Below are 14,535 nucleotides of genomic sequence, written 5' to 3'. Positions count from 1 at the left end.
TGACCAAGTTTGGGATGTGTTAAAATATAAGCAGTTTCAAAATTTGAGAAGCAATCAAATCAAAATTTGAAAACCAAACAAGACAGGGATGGCCACTTACACCACTTCTGTTCTTTAGCAAGTGCAATGAAGCAAGAAAAGATAAAGACATATGGAGTAGTAGAGATTAAATAAAACCTCCTGTTTGTGGTTTATGAAGAAAATTCCAGGAATTCATAACAAAAAAACTTCTAGAATAAGCAAGTTTAGGAAGGTCACAGGAAGCTCAATAAACAAAAATCAAACATTTCTATGCACTAGCTATGTACAATTAGAAACAAATTTCAAAAAAATATATCATTTACAACAGCTCCAGAAAAGGTACCCTTAGGAATAAATCTAAGAAAAGATCTAAGTATTCTATAAGCTGAAAATCACAAAATGCTCATGACTGAAATCAAAGAGATCCTAAATAAAGAAATGCCCCATGCTAATGGATTGTAAGACTTACGCTATACCAGTGAAAACCCTAGCAAGACTTTTTGGAGACAGACTGAAAATAGCTGATCCTAAACTTTATACAGAGAGGCAAAGAAAGTTAAAACAGTCAAAACAACTTTGAAAAAGAATTAAATTGAAGGACTCATGCTGCCCAATTTTAAGACTTACCATAAAGCTATAATTATTATCAAGGCAATTTGGTATTTGTGAAGGGATAGACACATGGATCAGTAGAACAGAAAGACCAAAAACAGACCCATATAAACAGCAATTGATTTATGACAAAAGTGCAAAAGCAATTTATTGAAGAATGAACAGTCTTTTCAACAAATTTTCAAACAAATAGACATCCACATGCAAAAAATGAAATTCCACCTATATTATACAGCTTAGACAAAAAATAACTTAAAATGGGTCATATATCTAAATGTAAAACACACAATAATAAAACTTTTGGAAAAAAACACTGGAAAAAAATCCTCATAACCTGGGATCACCATGTTCTTAGACATGATACCAAAAGCATGATGAACTAGAATACCAAAAGCATGATGAACTAGAATGAACTTAAAACATCAAAATTTAAAACAATCTTGCTTTAAAAGACACCAGCAAGAAAATGAAAAAAACCTACACAACAGAAAATAAATGCAAATTATATTAGACTTGTATACAGAATATATAAAGAACTCTTACAACTCAATAATAGATAACCCAATAAAAAATAGGAAATACTAATGAACATTTCTCCAAGGAACATACATAAATAGTCCATAAGCACAAGAAAAGATGCTCAACATAGTCATCAGGGAAACAGAAAACAAAACCACAGTGTGATACCACCTCCTATCCACTAGAATGGCTAAAATTTTAAAAATCATGTAGGAAGTGTCAGCAAATTTGTGGAGATATTAGAAATTTCAAATACTACTGGTGGGAATGTAAAATTGTGTAGCCATTTTGGAAAACAATCTAGAAATTCCTCAAATGATCAGACATAGTTTCCATGTAACTCCAAATTCTATTACTAGATAAGAAAAATATGCATAGACATAAAAACCTATACTTGAATGTTTATTTTTTTTAAAGATTTTATTTGACAGAGCATACACACAGGCACATGAGTTGGAGGGAGAAGCAGGCTGCCTGCTAAGCAGGGAGCCCAACTTGGGGCTTGATCCAGGGACTCCAGGATCATGACCTGAGCTGAAGGCATACACTTATGCAACTGAGCCACTCAGGTACCCTAACTTGAATGTTTATAGCAGCATGATTCATAATAGGCAAAAGGTAGAATTCTCCCAAATGTCAATCAACTGACAAATGGATAATGGATAAATGGAATATTACCCAGCCATAGAAAAGGAATGAAATACTGACATACTAGAACATGGATGAAACACTGTGCGAAATGAAGGAAGCCAGCAGCAAAAGACCACATATTCAATAATTCAATAATTATTATAATTATTATTATATTATTATTATTGAATTCATAATTCAATGCATATGAAATATCACTAAGAGGGAAATTTATGAGATAGAAAACAAATTAGTTATCACTTGGTTGGGGGTGGAGGGAGTTGATAGCTAAAAGGTATGGGGCTTCTTGAGATGATGAGAATGAAAACTGACTATAATGATGGTTGAATAGATGACTATACTAAAAATCATTGAATTAATATATTTTAAATGGGCAAAATGTATGATATATGAATTATATCTCAATTAAGCTGTTTAAAAAGAAAAAAAGGGTGCCTGGGTGGCTCAGTCAGTAGGGCATGACTTTTGGTTTCCCCTCAGGTCATGGGCTCATGGGTCAAGGGATTGAGCCCCACATCAGAATCTATGTTTAGTTGGGAATCTGCTTGGGGAATTTTCTCCCTCTGCCCCTCCACCCCATCTCCCCAAGCTCGCTCACTCTCTCTCTCTAGAATGGATAAATAAACCTTTAAGAAAAAAAGATTACATATGATTCCACTGATAAACATTTTTGAAAAGACAAAACTATAAATACACGTCTTAATCAGTGGTTTCCAGCATTTGAGGCTAGCTAGGAGTGTGGTATGACTACAAAGAGAGAGCATTAAGCTTTTGTAGTGATTAAACTATTAAAACTCTTGGGGCACCTGGCTGGCTCAGCTGGTAGAGCATGAAACACTTGATCTCAAGATCACGAGTTTGAGCCAAATGTGGGGTGTAGAGTTCACTTAAAAAAAAAAAAAAAAAAGTAACTGTTAACTGTTAACTGTTCAATCACCTGACTTTGAAGGTGCTTACAGATACCTTTAACATGTTAAAAATTCACAAAACTATAAACAGAAACTACATGCTAAAAATTCAAAAAACATACTATGAACAGGAGAGTTAATTTTATTCTGCTTACTCAAAATATAAATTTCTTTGAAAGTCAAGAAGAGAAGCCAATGTAAAAAAAAAAAAAAAAAAAAGCCTCTTCCCCAAAAACTTATTCCTAAAGTTATTGGTTAAAGTGAACAAGATGGCCATTTTGCCAAAGGGTATGACAGATTCAGTGGCCCACAATGGGGTGTTTGAGTCCAAGACAGTGAGGCTATCCCTGCTCACTGCAGGATGTTGGAGCCTGAGTAGAGTAAGGAAGGCACTCACGTTGAGATGACCGAGAACAAAGAACCAAATATATTGAGGATAATCAGAATCAACTTCTCACTGTTGTTATAAATATAGAAAGGGAGAAAAGAAAAATGAACTCCATGGGATTAGACATGAAAGTTTGTGTGAACTCGTGGTTCTCGATATATAGAAATAAATATAGCTGTATATATAAGCATTATACACAAATAGCAATTGTTCACTAGCACAGTAATCTTGACTTCTTTTAAGATTTTAATTACTTGACACAGAGAGAGAGAGAGAGAGAGGGAGAGAGCGAGTGCACAAGTAGGAAGAGCGACAGGCAGAGGGAGAAGGAGAAGCAGTCTCTCCACTGAGGAGGGAGCACTATGCAGGGCTCAATCCCAGGACCCTGAGATCATGACCTGAGCCAAAGGCAGCTGCTTAACAAACTGAGCCACCCAGGCACCCCCAAATCTTGGCTTCTAAATACAATTCTCCATTTAAGAGATGCATGGCACCTTATAAACATGGCTTACTCTTCAATCAGGGCAGTGAAAGCATAAGTCTGGTATAACTTGTGCCAGAAAATAAGAAATTACTCAAATAATGATGGGACATGTCAAAAGGGCATAGAAGTCATCTAAAATAGTTTTCCACTAGCTAAGTCAAGAAAAAAATGTTTAGCATCACAATAATGCAAGTAATAGATTCTAATCTACTAAATAAAGTAGGAAATTATGCATCAATAAAGATACAAATAAACTGGAAGTTTGATGAGAAAGAGGGTAGTACTCTGAAGCTACCTTCCCACAAAATAATTACAAATCTACAAAGAATAGCTTTACTGTGGAGAAGACTGACAGATACCACTTATTGAGTGATCATACTAACAGAAAAAAGATGTACCAAAATTACTAACTCACGATAGGATGCAGTAAGAACACAGCATCACTTCAGTAACATCCCTGCCAAAGATGCATAACCTGAATCTAATCATGAAGAAGTACCAGACAAAACTCAAAATGAGGATTTTGTACAAAACTAGCCTATAATATTCAAAAGTGCCAAGGTTGTAGAAGTCAAGAAAAAAATGAAGACTTGTTCCAGATTGAAGCAGACCAGACAACTGACATCTAAAGACAACACATGATTCTAACTGGACCACTTTGCCATACAGAACATTACTGATACAATGAGTTAAACTTGAATGCAATAAAGATCTGAGGATTAGATGGTCATAACGTACCAATGCTAATTTCCTGATTTTAACGGTTGTATTGTAGTGATGTAACTGCATGTCCTCTGAAGGAAATATATACTAAGGTACTCAGAGATGATGCGGTGTCATATCATAAACTTACAAACAAGTCAGGAAGAAAAGTCCTTTTTACTTTACATATAACTTGGCTATACATTTGGGATTATTAAAAATATTTTTCAGGGGCACCTGGCTGGCTCAGTTTGTAAAGTGTGGAACTCTTGATTTCAGGGTTGCAGGCTCAAGTCTCATATTGGGTGTAAAGATTACTTAAAAATAAAATCTTTAAGAGAGATTTTAAAATTCAAAAGGACATAAAAATAATGAAATAAAATTTTAAGACAATCCTTCCTTATATGTCTGGATCACTGAAGAGCAAAATTATGTTCCTGATTTATAAACATTAATTATTTGCTTTTTTTTTTTTAAAGATTTTATTTATTTATTTGAGAGAGACAGTGAGAGAGAGCATGAGCGAGGAGAAGGTCAGAGAGAGGAGCAGACTCCCCGTGGAGCTGGGAGCCCGATGCGGGACTCCATCCCGGGACTCCAGGATCATGACCTGAGCCAAAGGCAGTCGTCCAACCAACTGAGCTACCCAGGCGTCCCAATTATTTGCTTTTTTGTCTTATACAAAGGACTCACCCAATAATCCCATTCACTTCACTGTTTGTTTTATATTAATTGATTCCGATTGTTAAGTTTCTATTTTTCAATTTCTTGACAAATTCATCTCCCAAGGAATAATGTACTACTTCAGAAATTTTCATTAACTCTTAAAATGAACTTACTCAGAATATATTTGTGGGCTTTTTCCTTCCTTAAAATTTTTCTCAGTAATGTAACTCCTGGTGTGAACTGGCATACTTACACAAAGGGGTGCACAATTCCTATTTAGAAAAGTTTATTGAACATTACTCCTGCATTACACTTATTGAAAGAAAAATTTAATTGTCCCTGAAGGCACCGGTCATTTCACATGATCTATACCCTAATGTTTTTTGTATTAAAAATACAGGTTAAATATGAAATTAGTAAAATGCAGCATATAAAACTTCATGCTGAGCAAAAAAACAAGTCCAAAAAAAGTTACTCTATATCAGTAGAATAGTTTCCATAGTATTTAAGATGTTTCCTATGTAAATGATATTTGAATGCAATTTTAGAACCATAGTTAAATCTATTTTGCAATTTGTTAACTGCAGGTATCCACATTTTCCTTCCCCCACATAATCTGTTCCTTTATGTTGGCAACTTTGCTGGGATCCACAGAATGCAGCAAAAGAAAAGCAGTAGTTATTTTTCAAGATTTGAGAAATCTGGTCCACCTTTAGTGTAGTTTCCTGAGATTTCTGCTCCACTGAAGTCAAAACCAGGATTCTAAAAGACATGAAAAAAACTATGATAAAATAAATCTTTTAAGGAAAAATGTAAGTAACTCAAAAGGGAAATGGTACAGATATAAACTAGCAATTGACAAAAGAAGAAATCTACATGGCCAATAAATATGTCAAAAGATGTAATCACCAAAATAGAACTTAAAACTAGGATGTATATTTCAACTTTCAGATCTACAAATACTTAAAAGATCAGTATGTATATTACAAGTTGACAAGTGTATGGGCAAACATATACTTTAGTATGAGTGCAAAAACAGATTTTAATAACTAGCATAATTTTAAGTTTATTACATGCCAAGCAGCGTTCTAAGAGCTATGCATTTATCAACATATTCAATCCTCATAACAATTCTAGGAAATACTATCTCATACTTTAGTCTTTTTGGAGGGCATTTCATTTATTCAACAAACATTTATTAAGAGTTCCTACTGGGGCGCCTGGATGGCTCACTGGGTTAAAGCCTCTGCCTACGGCTCAGGTCATGATCCCAGAGTCCTGGGATCGAGCCCCACATCGGGCTCTCTGCTCAGCAGGGAGCCTGCTTCCTCCTCTCTCTCTGCCTGCCTCTCTGCCCACTTGTGATCTCTGTCTGTCAAATAAATAAATAAAAGAGTTCCTACTGTTTAAAAGACACCATTAGAGGCATGTGGAATTCAAGAGTGAACATAACAAAGATCCCTGCACTGGTGGACTGACATTCTTACAGGACACAAATAATAAACCAGAACTTTATGCAGAGGTTGGCAAAGTTTTCTGTAAAGAGCCAAGTAATTAGATATCTTAGGCTTTGAAAGCCATATACTCTGCCATAACTCCTTAAGTCTGGTATTACTATAAGATAGGCAATATGCAAATGAATGAGCACAGGTGTATTCCAGTACAACTTTACTTCAGAAACAACCAGGGGGCACCTGGGTGGCTCAGTGGGTTAAGCCTCTGCCTCCGGCTCAAGTCATGATCCCAGGGTCCTGGGATCAAGCCCCACATCGGGCTCTCTGCTCCGTGGGGAGCCTGCTTCTTCCTCCTCTCTCTCTCTCTCTCTCTCTCTGCCTACCTCTCTGCCTACTTGTGATTTCTCTTTCTCTCTCAAAAAATAAAAAAATCAAAAAAGAAAAACAAAGAAACAACCAGCAGGTTAGATTTCACCTGTAGGTCAGTTTGTGAGCCCCTGATCCAAAGTGTTAAAAGTTGGTGTTTAAGTGTTACAGAAGATGAAAAAAGAAAAGAAAACCAAAGTAGAGTAAGGAACATGAGAAGATTAAGTACTTAAATAGGATGATGAAAGATAAAGTACATTTTTTTTAAAGATTTTATTTATTTAAAGAGAGAGAGAGAGATCACAAGTAGGCAGAGAGGCAGGCAGAGAGGGGGAAGCAGGCTCCCTGCTGAGCAGAGAGCCAGATTCGGGGCTCAATCCCAAGGACCCTGAGACCATGACCTGAGCCAAAGGAAGAGGCTTTAACCCACTGAGCCACCCTGGCGTCCCAAAAGTATACTTTATTGAGCTCAGTGAAGAAGTTAGCCAAGTTTTGGGATAACACTGTAGACAAAAGGACAGAAAAGGAATGGCCTAAAATGTTCAAATATAACAAAAAGACCAGTATGGCTAGATCAGAATAACGTAAGGGGAGCCTAGTAGAAGAAGGAGAGATCATGGAGGACCAGATTGGATAGAATGAAAGAGTTCTGAGAAGAGAAGCAATGTGTTCTGACCTGCATGCTAAAAGGACTATTACAGTATTTTGAGAACACTGTAGTTGGCAAGGGTAAAAGAGAACAATTAGAAGGTTTTAAGAGTAATCTAGGCAAGTCATTACAGATGGTCTAGATCAGAATGGTAGTAGAGTTGGTGGTGAGAAGTAGACAAATTCTGAATATATTTGGAAGGTACTACCAGTAAGGTTTCCTAACAAATTGGCCACATTGTGTGAGAGAGAGACAGGAGTGGAGGATAACTCCCCATTTTTGTTTTTTGGTCTGATCAAGTAGTTTCCATCAACCAAGATTAGAAGACTAGAGGTAGAAATGGTAGCAGGAAGTTAGAGAGTTCATGTTGAATATGTCGGGTCTGATATGTCCGTCAGACTGTGAAGTGGAGATGTTGAATTGGAAATGTGACTCCAATATTTGGGAAAAAAATCTAGACTAGAGATACGTATTTGGAAATCACCATCAGATAGAAATAAATTGTCCATCAAAACTTTTAACAGTGCTTTGATCCAGTAATTCTTCTCCTACATAAATTAACAGAACATGGGATAGTTCTATAGAGATCAAAGCACAAATTTTGTTTCAAAAAGATACAAACTGAAAAATCCAAATCTTATCAAAAAGCAATAGCTAAATTAGCTAAATAATGTTGGTACATTCAAACTAGAAAACACTCTAAAGCAGTTAAGAGGAACAAGTTTTATCTATATGTACTGGTAGAAAAAGAGACCCAAGATGTATTATTAAATGGAAAAAAAACCAAAATGAACAATGCACATAGTGTAATCCTGCATTTATGTTAAAGACAGAGTAGCAAACCAATACATCAATGAGATAAAAATAAGACAGAAGCACAAAGGGGGTGCCTGGGTAGCTCAATGGGTTAAGGCCTCTGCCCTCAGCTCAGCTGTCTTCAGCTCAGGTCATGATCCCTCTGCTCAGAAGGAGCCTGCTTCCCTTCTTCTCTCCCTGCCTGCCTCTCTGCCTACTTGTGATCTCTGTCTGTCAAATAAATACATAAAATCTTAAAAAAAAAAAAAAAAAAAAGACAAGCACATAATGGAGAGATGTTGATGAAAGGGACTTTTACTTCATTACACTATGTAAGTCTATAAACTGAATTTTTTTTAATTTTTTTAAAGATTTTTATTTATTTGACAGGGAGAAAGAGAGATCACAAGTAGGCAGAGAGGCAGGCAGAGAGGAGGGGAAGCAGGCTCCCCGAGGACAGAGAGCCCGATGCGGAGCTCGATCCCAGGACCTTAAGATCATGACCCGAGCTGAAGGCAGAGGCTTAACCCACTGAGCCACCCAGGTGCCCCTAAATTTTTTTTGTAAAGACTTTTTTATTTGACAGAGATCACAAGTAGGCAGAGAGGCAGGCGGGGGGGGGGGGGGGGAGCAGGCTCCCCACTGAGTAGAGAGCCTGATGCGGGGCTTGATTCCAAGACCCCGAGAGATCATGATCTGACCTAAAGGCAGAGGCTTAACCAACCCACTGAGCCACCCACGCGCCCCTATAATGACTGAATTTTTTGAGTTCACTTACCCTACTGGTGTACATTAAATAAATTTAAACTTTGAAATCAAGACAGTACGAATAAATTCCTTTACAGAAAATTTGAAAAAATAAAATCCACACAAAGAAAGACCAGTCATTTTTATAACAATTTCACTTAAATTCCTCTAAAGAGCTTTTTTTTTTTTTTTAAAGATTTTATTTATTTATTTGACAGAGAGAAATCACAAGTAGTCGGAGAGGCAGGCAGAGAGAGAGAGAGGGAAGCAGGCTCCCCGCTGAGCAGAGAGCCCGATGTGGGACTCGATCCCAGGACTCTGAGATCATGACCTGAGCCGAAGGCAGCGGCTTAACCCACTGTGCCACCCAGGCGCCCCACCTCTAAAGAGCTTTTGTAATTTTTGTAACTACATTTGAGTTTTAATTTCAATAATAATTATTCTAGGATTTTAAGATGTTTAACAATACATATTCATACATTCTTCTGACTTACTTCCTTCTGGAATCTCTCTAATGTAAGTTTTCTCTGCATTTGGTCTTGCACCCAAGGATCAGCTGCATATTCAGATTCCAGAAGAGAAGTCCAACAATTTGCTGCATCTCTCTTTGTCTTTGTAAGAACAATACGGACCATTTTCCTGTCCTCTAAACAAATAAGAATCACAAATAAATTAGAGTTCATCATTGGATTTCGTATTTTCAAACATCATTAGGTAATCTTGACATACAATTATTTTCAATACATTTCCATTACTATTCTCTTCCAAAGCTGCAAAGACAAAGGACCTAATACAACAGAGGGAAACCTACTAAGTTCTAAGACAAAATTAATTTTTAAAAAACATTCCAAGAATTATAGATTACCCTTACCCAAAGTCCATGTTCCCTCATCAGCTATTGTTGAATCAAAGAGCTTGCCCTGAAAAATAAATACATAAAGTACTAAAAACATTGATATTTCATTAATTTTTATAAGGTTTTCATGATTTAAGACTTTCCTAATTTTCTGTCTAATCCACATGTAACTATCTAGTTTGGTTAGTAAGGAGATAAAACTTTATACCTTTCCAACATATTGCTGGGTGCATAACCCTATCTTTCCTCCTAGAAAATGGAATGAAACCAAGTTTACCTTGCTTGAAATATTTACTATGACAAAAAACACAGAGCCCTCTAAAGAAAGATCAGGGCTTCTTAATTGTTAGAAGATGAATAAATATTACTCATCAGAGAGCCAAATGTGAATTAATATCTGAAATGATTTAACTTTACCTATTGAAAAGAACTCCTAGAAGAGCTTTCTGGCTGAAATTAATAAATGGTATCTCTTAAACTTTAAAAAACTGGTTCAAACTCTTTGTTGGGCAATCCAGCACCAAAAAAATTTTAAAGTGCATACTGTAGTTCTGATACAGATTAGCTGTGACTGATTTTTCAGAAACTGTTGTTTTAAGAAAGAAATCAGGAAAACGTTAAGTTTAAAAAGAGAATACACCTGCTCAAATCCATTTTGATTTGCTGCTACTTGTCAAATTTAAGTTTTAGGAAATTAAATTAAAAGGTCATATAAAAAAAAACACACATTTTTTCAATATGTCAGTATTAGTGTGAAAAAATCCTACTGGTTTAAATGTATACCTAAAATCCTGAAATTACTGCTAAATTCCCACAGTTACTGGAATTACTAAAAGAAATTTGAACTGTAATCTTAAACCACTGTTCAGGAAACTATGATTCACACAACTATCCAGAAAAGTCAGTAAGATCCAAACTGACACAAATCAAATGTCTTTCACATGAATCTTCCTTTCCTCTGAGGCACTTAAAGCATTTCCATATGTAGTGTATACTCCTTACATGACAGAAACAAGTCCAAGCTCTTAATTCCCCTGGATACCATGTCATGCTCAAAACAATCCTATCATCCTATTACCATACTTTGGGGGCGCCTGGGTGGCTCAGTAGGTTAAGCCTCTGCCTTCCGCTCAGGTCATGATCTCGGGGTCCTGGGATCCAGTCCTGCATCCCGCTCTCTGCTCAGCAGGGAGCCTGCTTCCTCCTCTCTCTCTCTCTCTCTCTGCCTGCCTCTGCCTACTTGTGATCTCTGTCAAATAAATAAATAACATCTTTAAAAAAAAAAATTACCATACTTTGTGGGTGAAGGCATAGACACACTGAAAAATCTCTTGCCCGAGGTCACAAAATTATAAAAATGACACAGCCAGGTATCCTACATTGAGGAATCTCCCTTCACCACTTCACTACACTGTCATCAAACACCTTGAGCATCTAACGTGGGAAAGAAATCTAACTTCAACGTTATTGAATTTAACAGGTCCAACAGACATGATGAGAATAAAAGTGGTATTTTCTTCAAACACCTCTGAAACTATCTCCTTAACCACTCCACGAACATGCAAAATTTTTCTAAGTTTGATGAAAAAAATAAACCACCTGACAACATCTCTGAATCCTCATCCCGATATCCTTATTCTTTTCTTCTTTACTGTCCTGTAACTGCCTGAACATTTATTAGGTTAGCTTTATTATGCCTCCTTGCAAGAACATGACCTGAGCGCAGGAAACTTGTCTTGTTCACCGCTGACCTCTCAACACTCATCAGTGCCTGGAATAGACGTCCTATAAATAGTTGTTCCTTTAAAGATCTAAGTGACGACCCGCAGAGGCACAAAAGCAGCAGCTTCATTTGATTTAGAAATAAAGCCGGAAAACTCAAATCTCTACGTTAACTCGGGACTAGTTAAGAGAGGGGGCTCCGAGCAGACCAAAACCAGGCCAATGATACCGCTCTTTCGACCAAAGAAGCTAGTCGGCCTTCCAACAGTCTTTTCACGGAAAAAAAAAAAAAAAATGCACTTTAGGACCCTGGGACTTAGAGGCCGGGAAGAAACTGAGCACAAGCCCCGACCTGCCACTACCTTGAGGATCTCGCGACCACCCACGGCCAGCGCCACATGCCGGCTTTGCAGGCCGCACTGGATATCCTGGGCGCGAGTGCCAGGCGGCACCTGAACTTCAATGAACACCTCCTCCAAGGTCTGGTACCACTGGCCCCACGGCGTCCCGCACGGAACCACCCCACTGCGCTCCTCAAACGGGGCCGACATACTCCAGGAGCCTCCCGGCAGCAGCCGCACGGAGCGAGAGGAGCGCAAGCGCGAAGTATCCACGCTCAGGCCACGCCCAGGACTCGCAGCTCAGGTCACTGCACATGCGCAGGGATGCAGGCTGATGTCTCAGCATGTTCCTTTTTCCTTTTCAGTGGCCATTTAGGACGCTGGCAGTTTAAAAGAATTAAAATCCGGGGAAGTTTACACCCAAAGAACGGTGGAAGAAGGTCGGAACCTGTGAAACTAGAACTCCCTGCACTGCCACCAATATGACGCCAAAAGCGTACCCTCGAACCTCTCAGCTATAAAATGCGCTTGCGCAAATGTTGCTAGTACGTATATTACAATTGAGTAACGCCAGGACTGATTGGACCAGGGTGGGGAAGGCAATACTAGTCTTCTATTGGCTGGTTACCTAAACTCACAGAAGCCCTAATTGGGCGCGGCGAGGACAGGTGCGCATGCTCGTAGGTGTTCCCGTCCTGGATTGGTGTGCCCAGGATTTTGGTTTTCAAATCTGCTGACGTTAGAGATGGGCGGGGAATAAGCCGGGAGGTTTGAATTCGGAGTGAGTGGGCTGGAATAAGCGGCACAAAGTGGCGGAGGGGCGATAGTGACCTTCTGTTTGTGGAGCTGAGCGTCAGCATGTCTTTTCCTAAGGCGCCCTTGAAACGATTCAATGACCCTTCCGGTGCGTACGGGGAAAGGAGCTGGGGGTCGGGATTTGTTGTCACGACGCACTTGCCCTTTTTGGTGCCCTTCATCCGAGGCTAATAGGCAACTTTTAGGGCCGCAATGGGTCTCGTTCCATTGATTAGTTTTTCTAAAAGCCATACTAAGCATTTACTACGTGCCTAGTACTATTCAGAGTGATAAGGATACAGCAGTGAATGAGGCAAAACCCCTGCCTCGTGGAGTTTACATTCGACTGGAGAATACAGCCAATGAACAGTTAGTGCGGTGGAGAAAGGAAAGCGGAGGAGAGGGAGTCGGGATCAGGAAACGGCTGGCAGCTGTGTGATGGTCAAGTGCGGAAACCTCGCTGATGAGACCTTTGACCAGCGGCTTTCCGCATGAACTTGTGGATTTCTTTTGGATATTCCATTCGGGAATAAAAGAAGGATGATTGGTTAAAAAAAAAAAAAAAAGCAGTTTATGGGTGAGAATATGGTGGCAGCACTTACTGAAAACATTAGTAATGAAGTAATAACACCATAGTAAGTATTTACATTGATTATTAGTTCTTTTTTTTTTTTTTAAACTCCCCAACATCCCTGAGAGGTTATCCTATTATTCATTATTTACTGATAAAAAAGCCGAGACATAGATTTGCGCAGTGTTACAGAACCAAACCAGCAGAACTGAGACAGGAAATCAAGAAATCAAGCCTCCATGAATCCATCGTGTGCTTTTTTTAACCACTGCGGTTCATAGTCAGCACACTCACCTGGAAGACTGATATGGTTAGTGAGGCACACATCATTGAATGCATGCAAACTGTATGCTACGGTGTTCCCTATTCTGACTGGTTCCCTATTCTATCTAGTCCAACAGCCCAGTGAGGAAGGTATTGATACTGTCCTCATTTTGCATGTGAGGAAAGCGGTTTTGTCACTGTTCTGAGCATCCAGTAAGTGGTTTGATTGAACACCAAAGCCTATGATTTAGCCATTATAATACACCCTTTTTAGCGGTCACTTGTTGCATCTTTAACTTGTTAGCCAAAATGCAAATGTAAATAAGAATCACTCTGCTCACATAGGAAGGCCAAGAGAGCAAACGGATCAGCACAGCGTATTTTCTTTCTTTTTTATTACAAGCTTATTTTCTTAATTGAAAGACCAAAGCATATATTGTTTCCTGGATATTGAGAGAACCTTCTCTAAGTTCTCTCAGCAGTGTGTCTTTTAAGGAGAGTTTATTTTCTTTATAATAGATGAAAGTGGTTTTACCAATGCACAATATTCCAAGTTCACTGTTTCAGGAGTAATTATCATTTATTTGATGCTTTATGCATATGTGAGCACTGTAGTGAGTTCTCCAATTACTCCAGTAATCCCAACAACTATGAGGTGGATACTCTTTTTTATTCCCGTTTCATAAGTGGAGAATCATAACCTCAAATAAAAATAACTTTCCAGGGGCTCCTGGGTGGCTCAGTCGGTTAAGCATCTGTCTTCGGCTCAGGTCAAGATCTCAGGTCCTGGAATCGAGCCCCACATTGGGCTCCCTGCTCAGCAGAAAGCCTGCTTCTCTCTATCCCTCTGCTGCTCCCCCTGCTTTTATTCCCTCTCTCTGTCTCTGTCAATAAGTAAACAAAATCTTTTTTAAAAAATAAATAAGTAACTCCAGAGGTCTTGAAACTAGGTTCGAAAAGGAGAGAGTATAATGTTCTTATTCAGGATCTTCTCCCTCTGGCTAAAAAGTACTTGGCCCATAGT

The 14,535-nt window shown here is 38.4% G+C and overlaps 2 protein-coding genes across 2 annotated transcripts in view; one reads left to right on the top strand and one right to left on the bottom strand.

Moving 5' to 3' along the window:
• Nucleotides 1-5,220: 5,220 nt before the first annotated feature.
• On the bottom strand, nt 5,221-12,439 carry NUDCD2 (NudC domain containing 2). The gene is made up of 4 exons (XM_082724550.1): nt 11,903-12,439; nt 9,834-9,882; nt 9,457-9,608; nt 5,221-5,713 (listed from the first exon to the last, which is right to left on the bottom strand). Exons 1-4 carry the CDS (start codon nt 12,089-12,091, stop codon nt 5,630-5,632), a joined length of 474 nt encoding a protein of 157 aa, XP_082580676.1. The 5' UTR covers nt 12,092-12,439; the 3' UTR covers nt 5,221-5,629.
• A 174-nt stretch (nt 12,440-12,613) lies between these two features.
• Nucleotides 12,614-14,535, top strand: part of HMMR (hyaluronan mediated motility receptor) — a 39,673-nt gene continuing 37,751 nt past the window's right edge. Inside the window, exon 1 of the mRNA XM_082724544.1 lies at nt 12,614-12,785. Coding sequence (XP_082580670.1) covers nt 12,740-12,785 — 46 coding nt within the window. The 5' untranslated portion in view covers nt 12,614-12,739. The remainder of the gene's footprint in view (nt 12,786-14,535) is intronic.

This window comes from Mustela nivalis (genome assembly GCF_964662115.1).
Source record: "Mustela nivalis genome assembly, chromosome: 3".
Taxonomy (NCBI): domain Eukaryota; kingdom Metazoa; phylum Chordata; class Mammalia; order Carnivora; family Mustelidae; genus Mustela; species Mustela nivalis.
The sequence above is the reverse complement of the archived record's forward strand: the minus strand, read 5'-3'. Positions and strand labels throughout refer to the sequence as shown.

Excerpts from the sequence above, each read along its gene's own strand:
- NUDCD2 (XM_082724550.1), bottom strand. The coding sequence starts at position 12,091 with ATGTCGGCCCCGTTTGAGGAGCGCAGTGGGGTGGTTCCGTGCGGGACG. Across the intron at positions 9,883-11,902 it reads GTGGTCGCGAGATCCTCAAG|GGCAAGCTCTTTGATTCAAC; the intron begins GTAGTGGCAGGT and ends TTTATTTTTCAG. Across the intron at positions 5,714-9,456 it reads TAGAGAGATTCCAGAAGGAA|AATCCTGGTTTTGACTTCAG; the intron begins GTAAGTCAGAAG and ends CATGTCTTTTAG.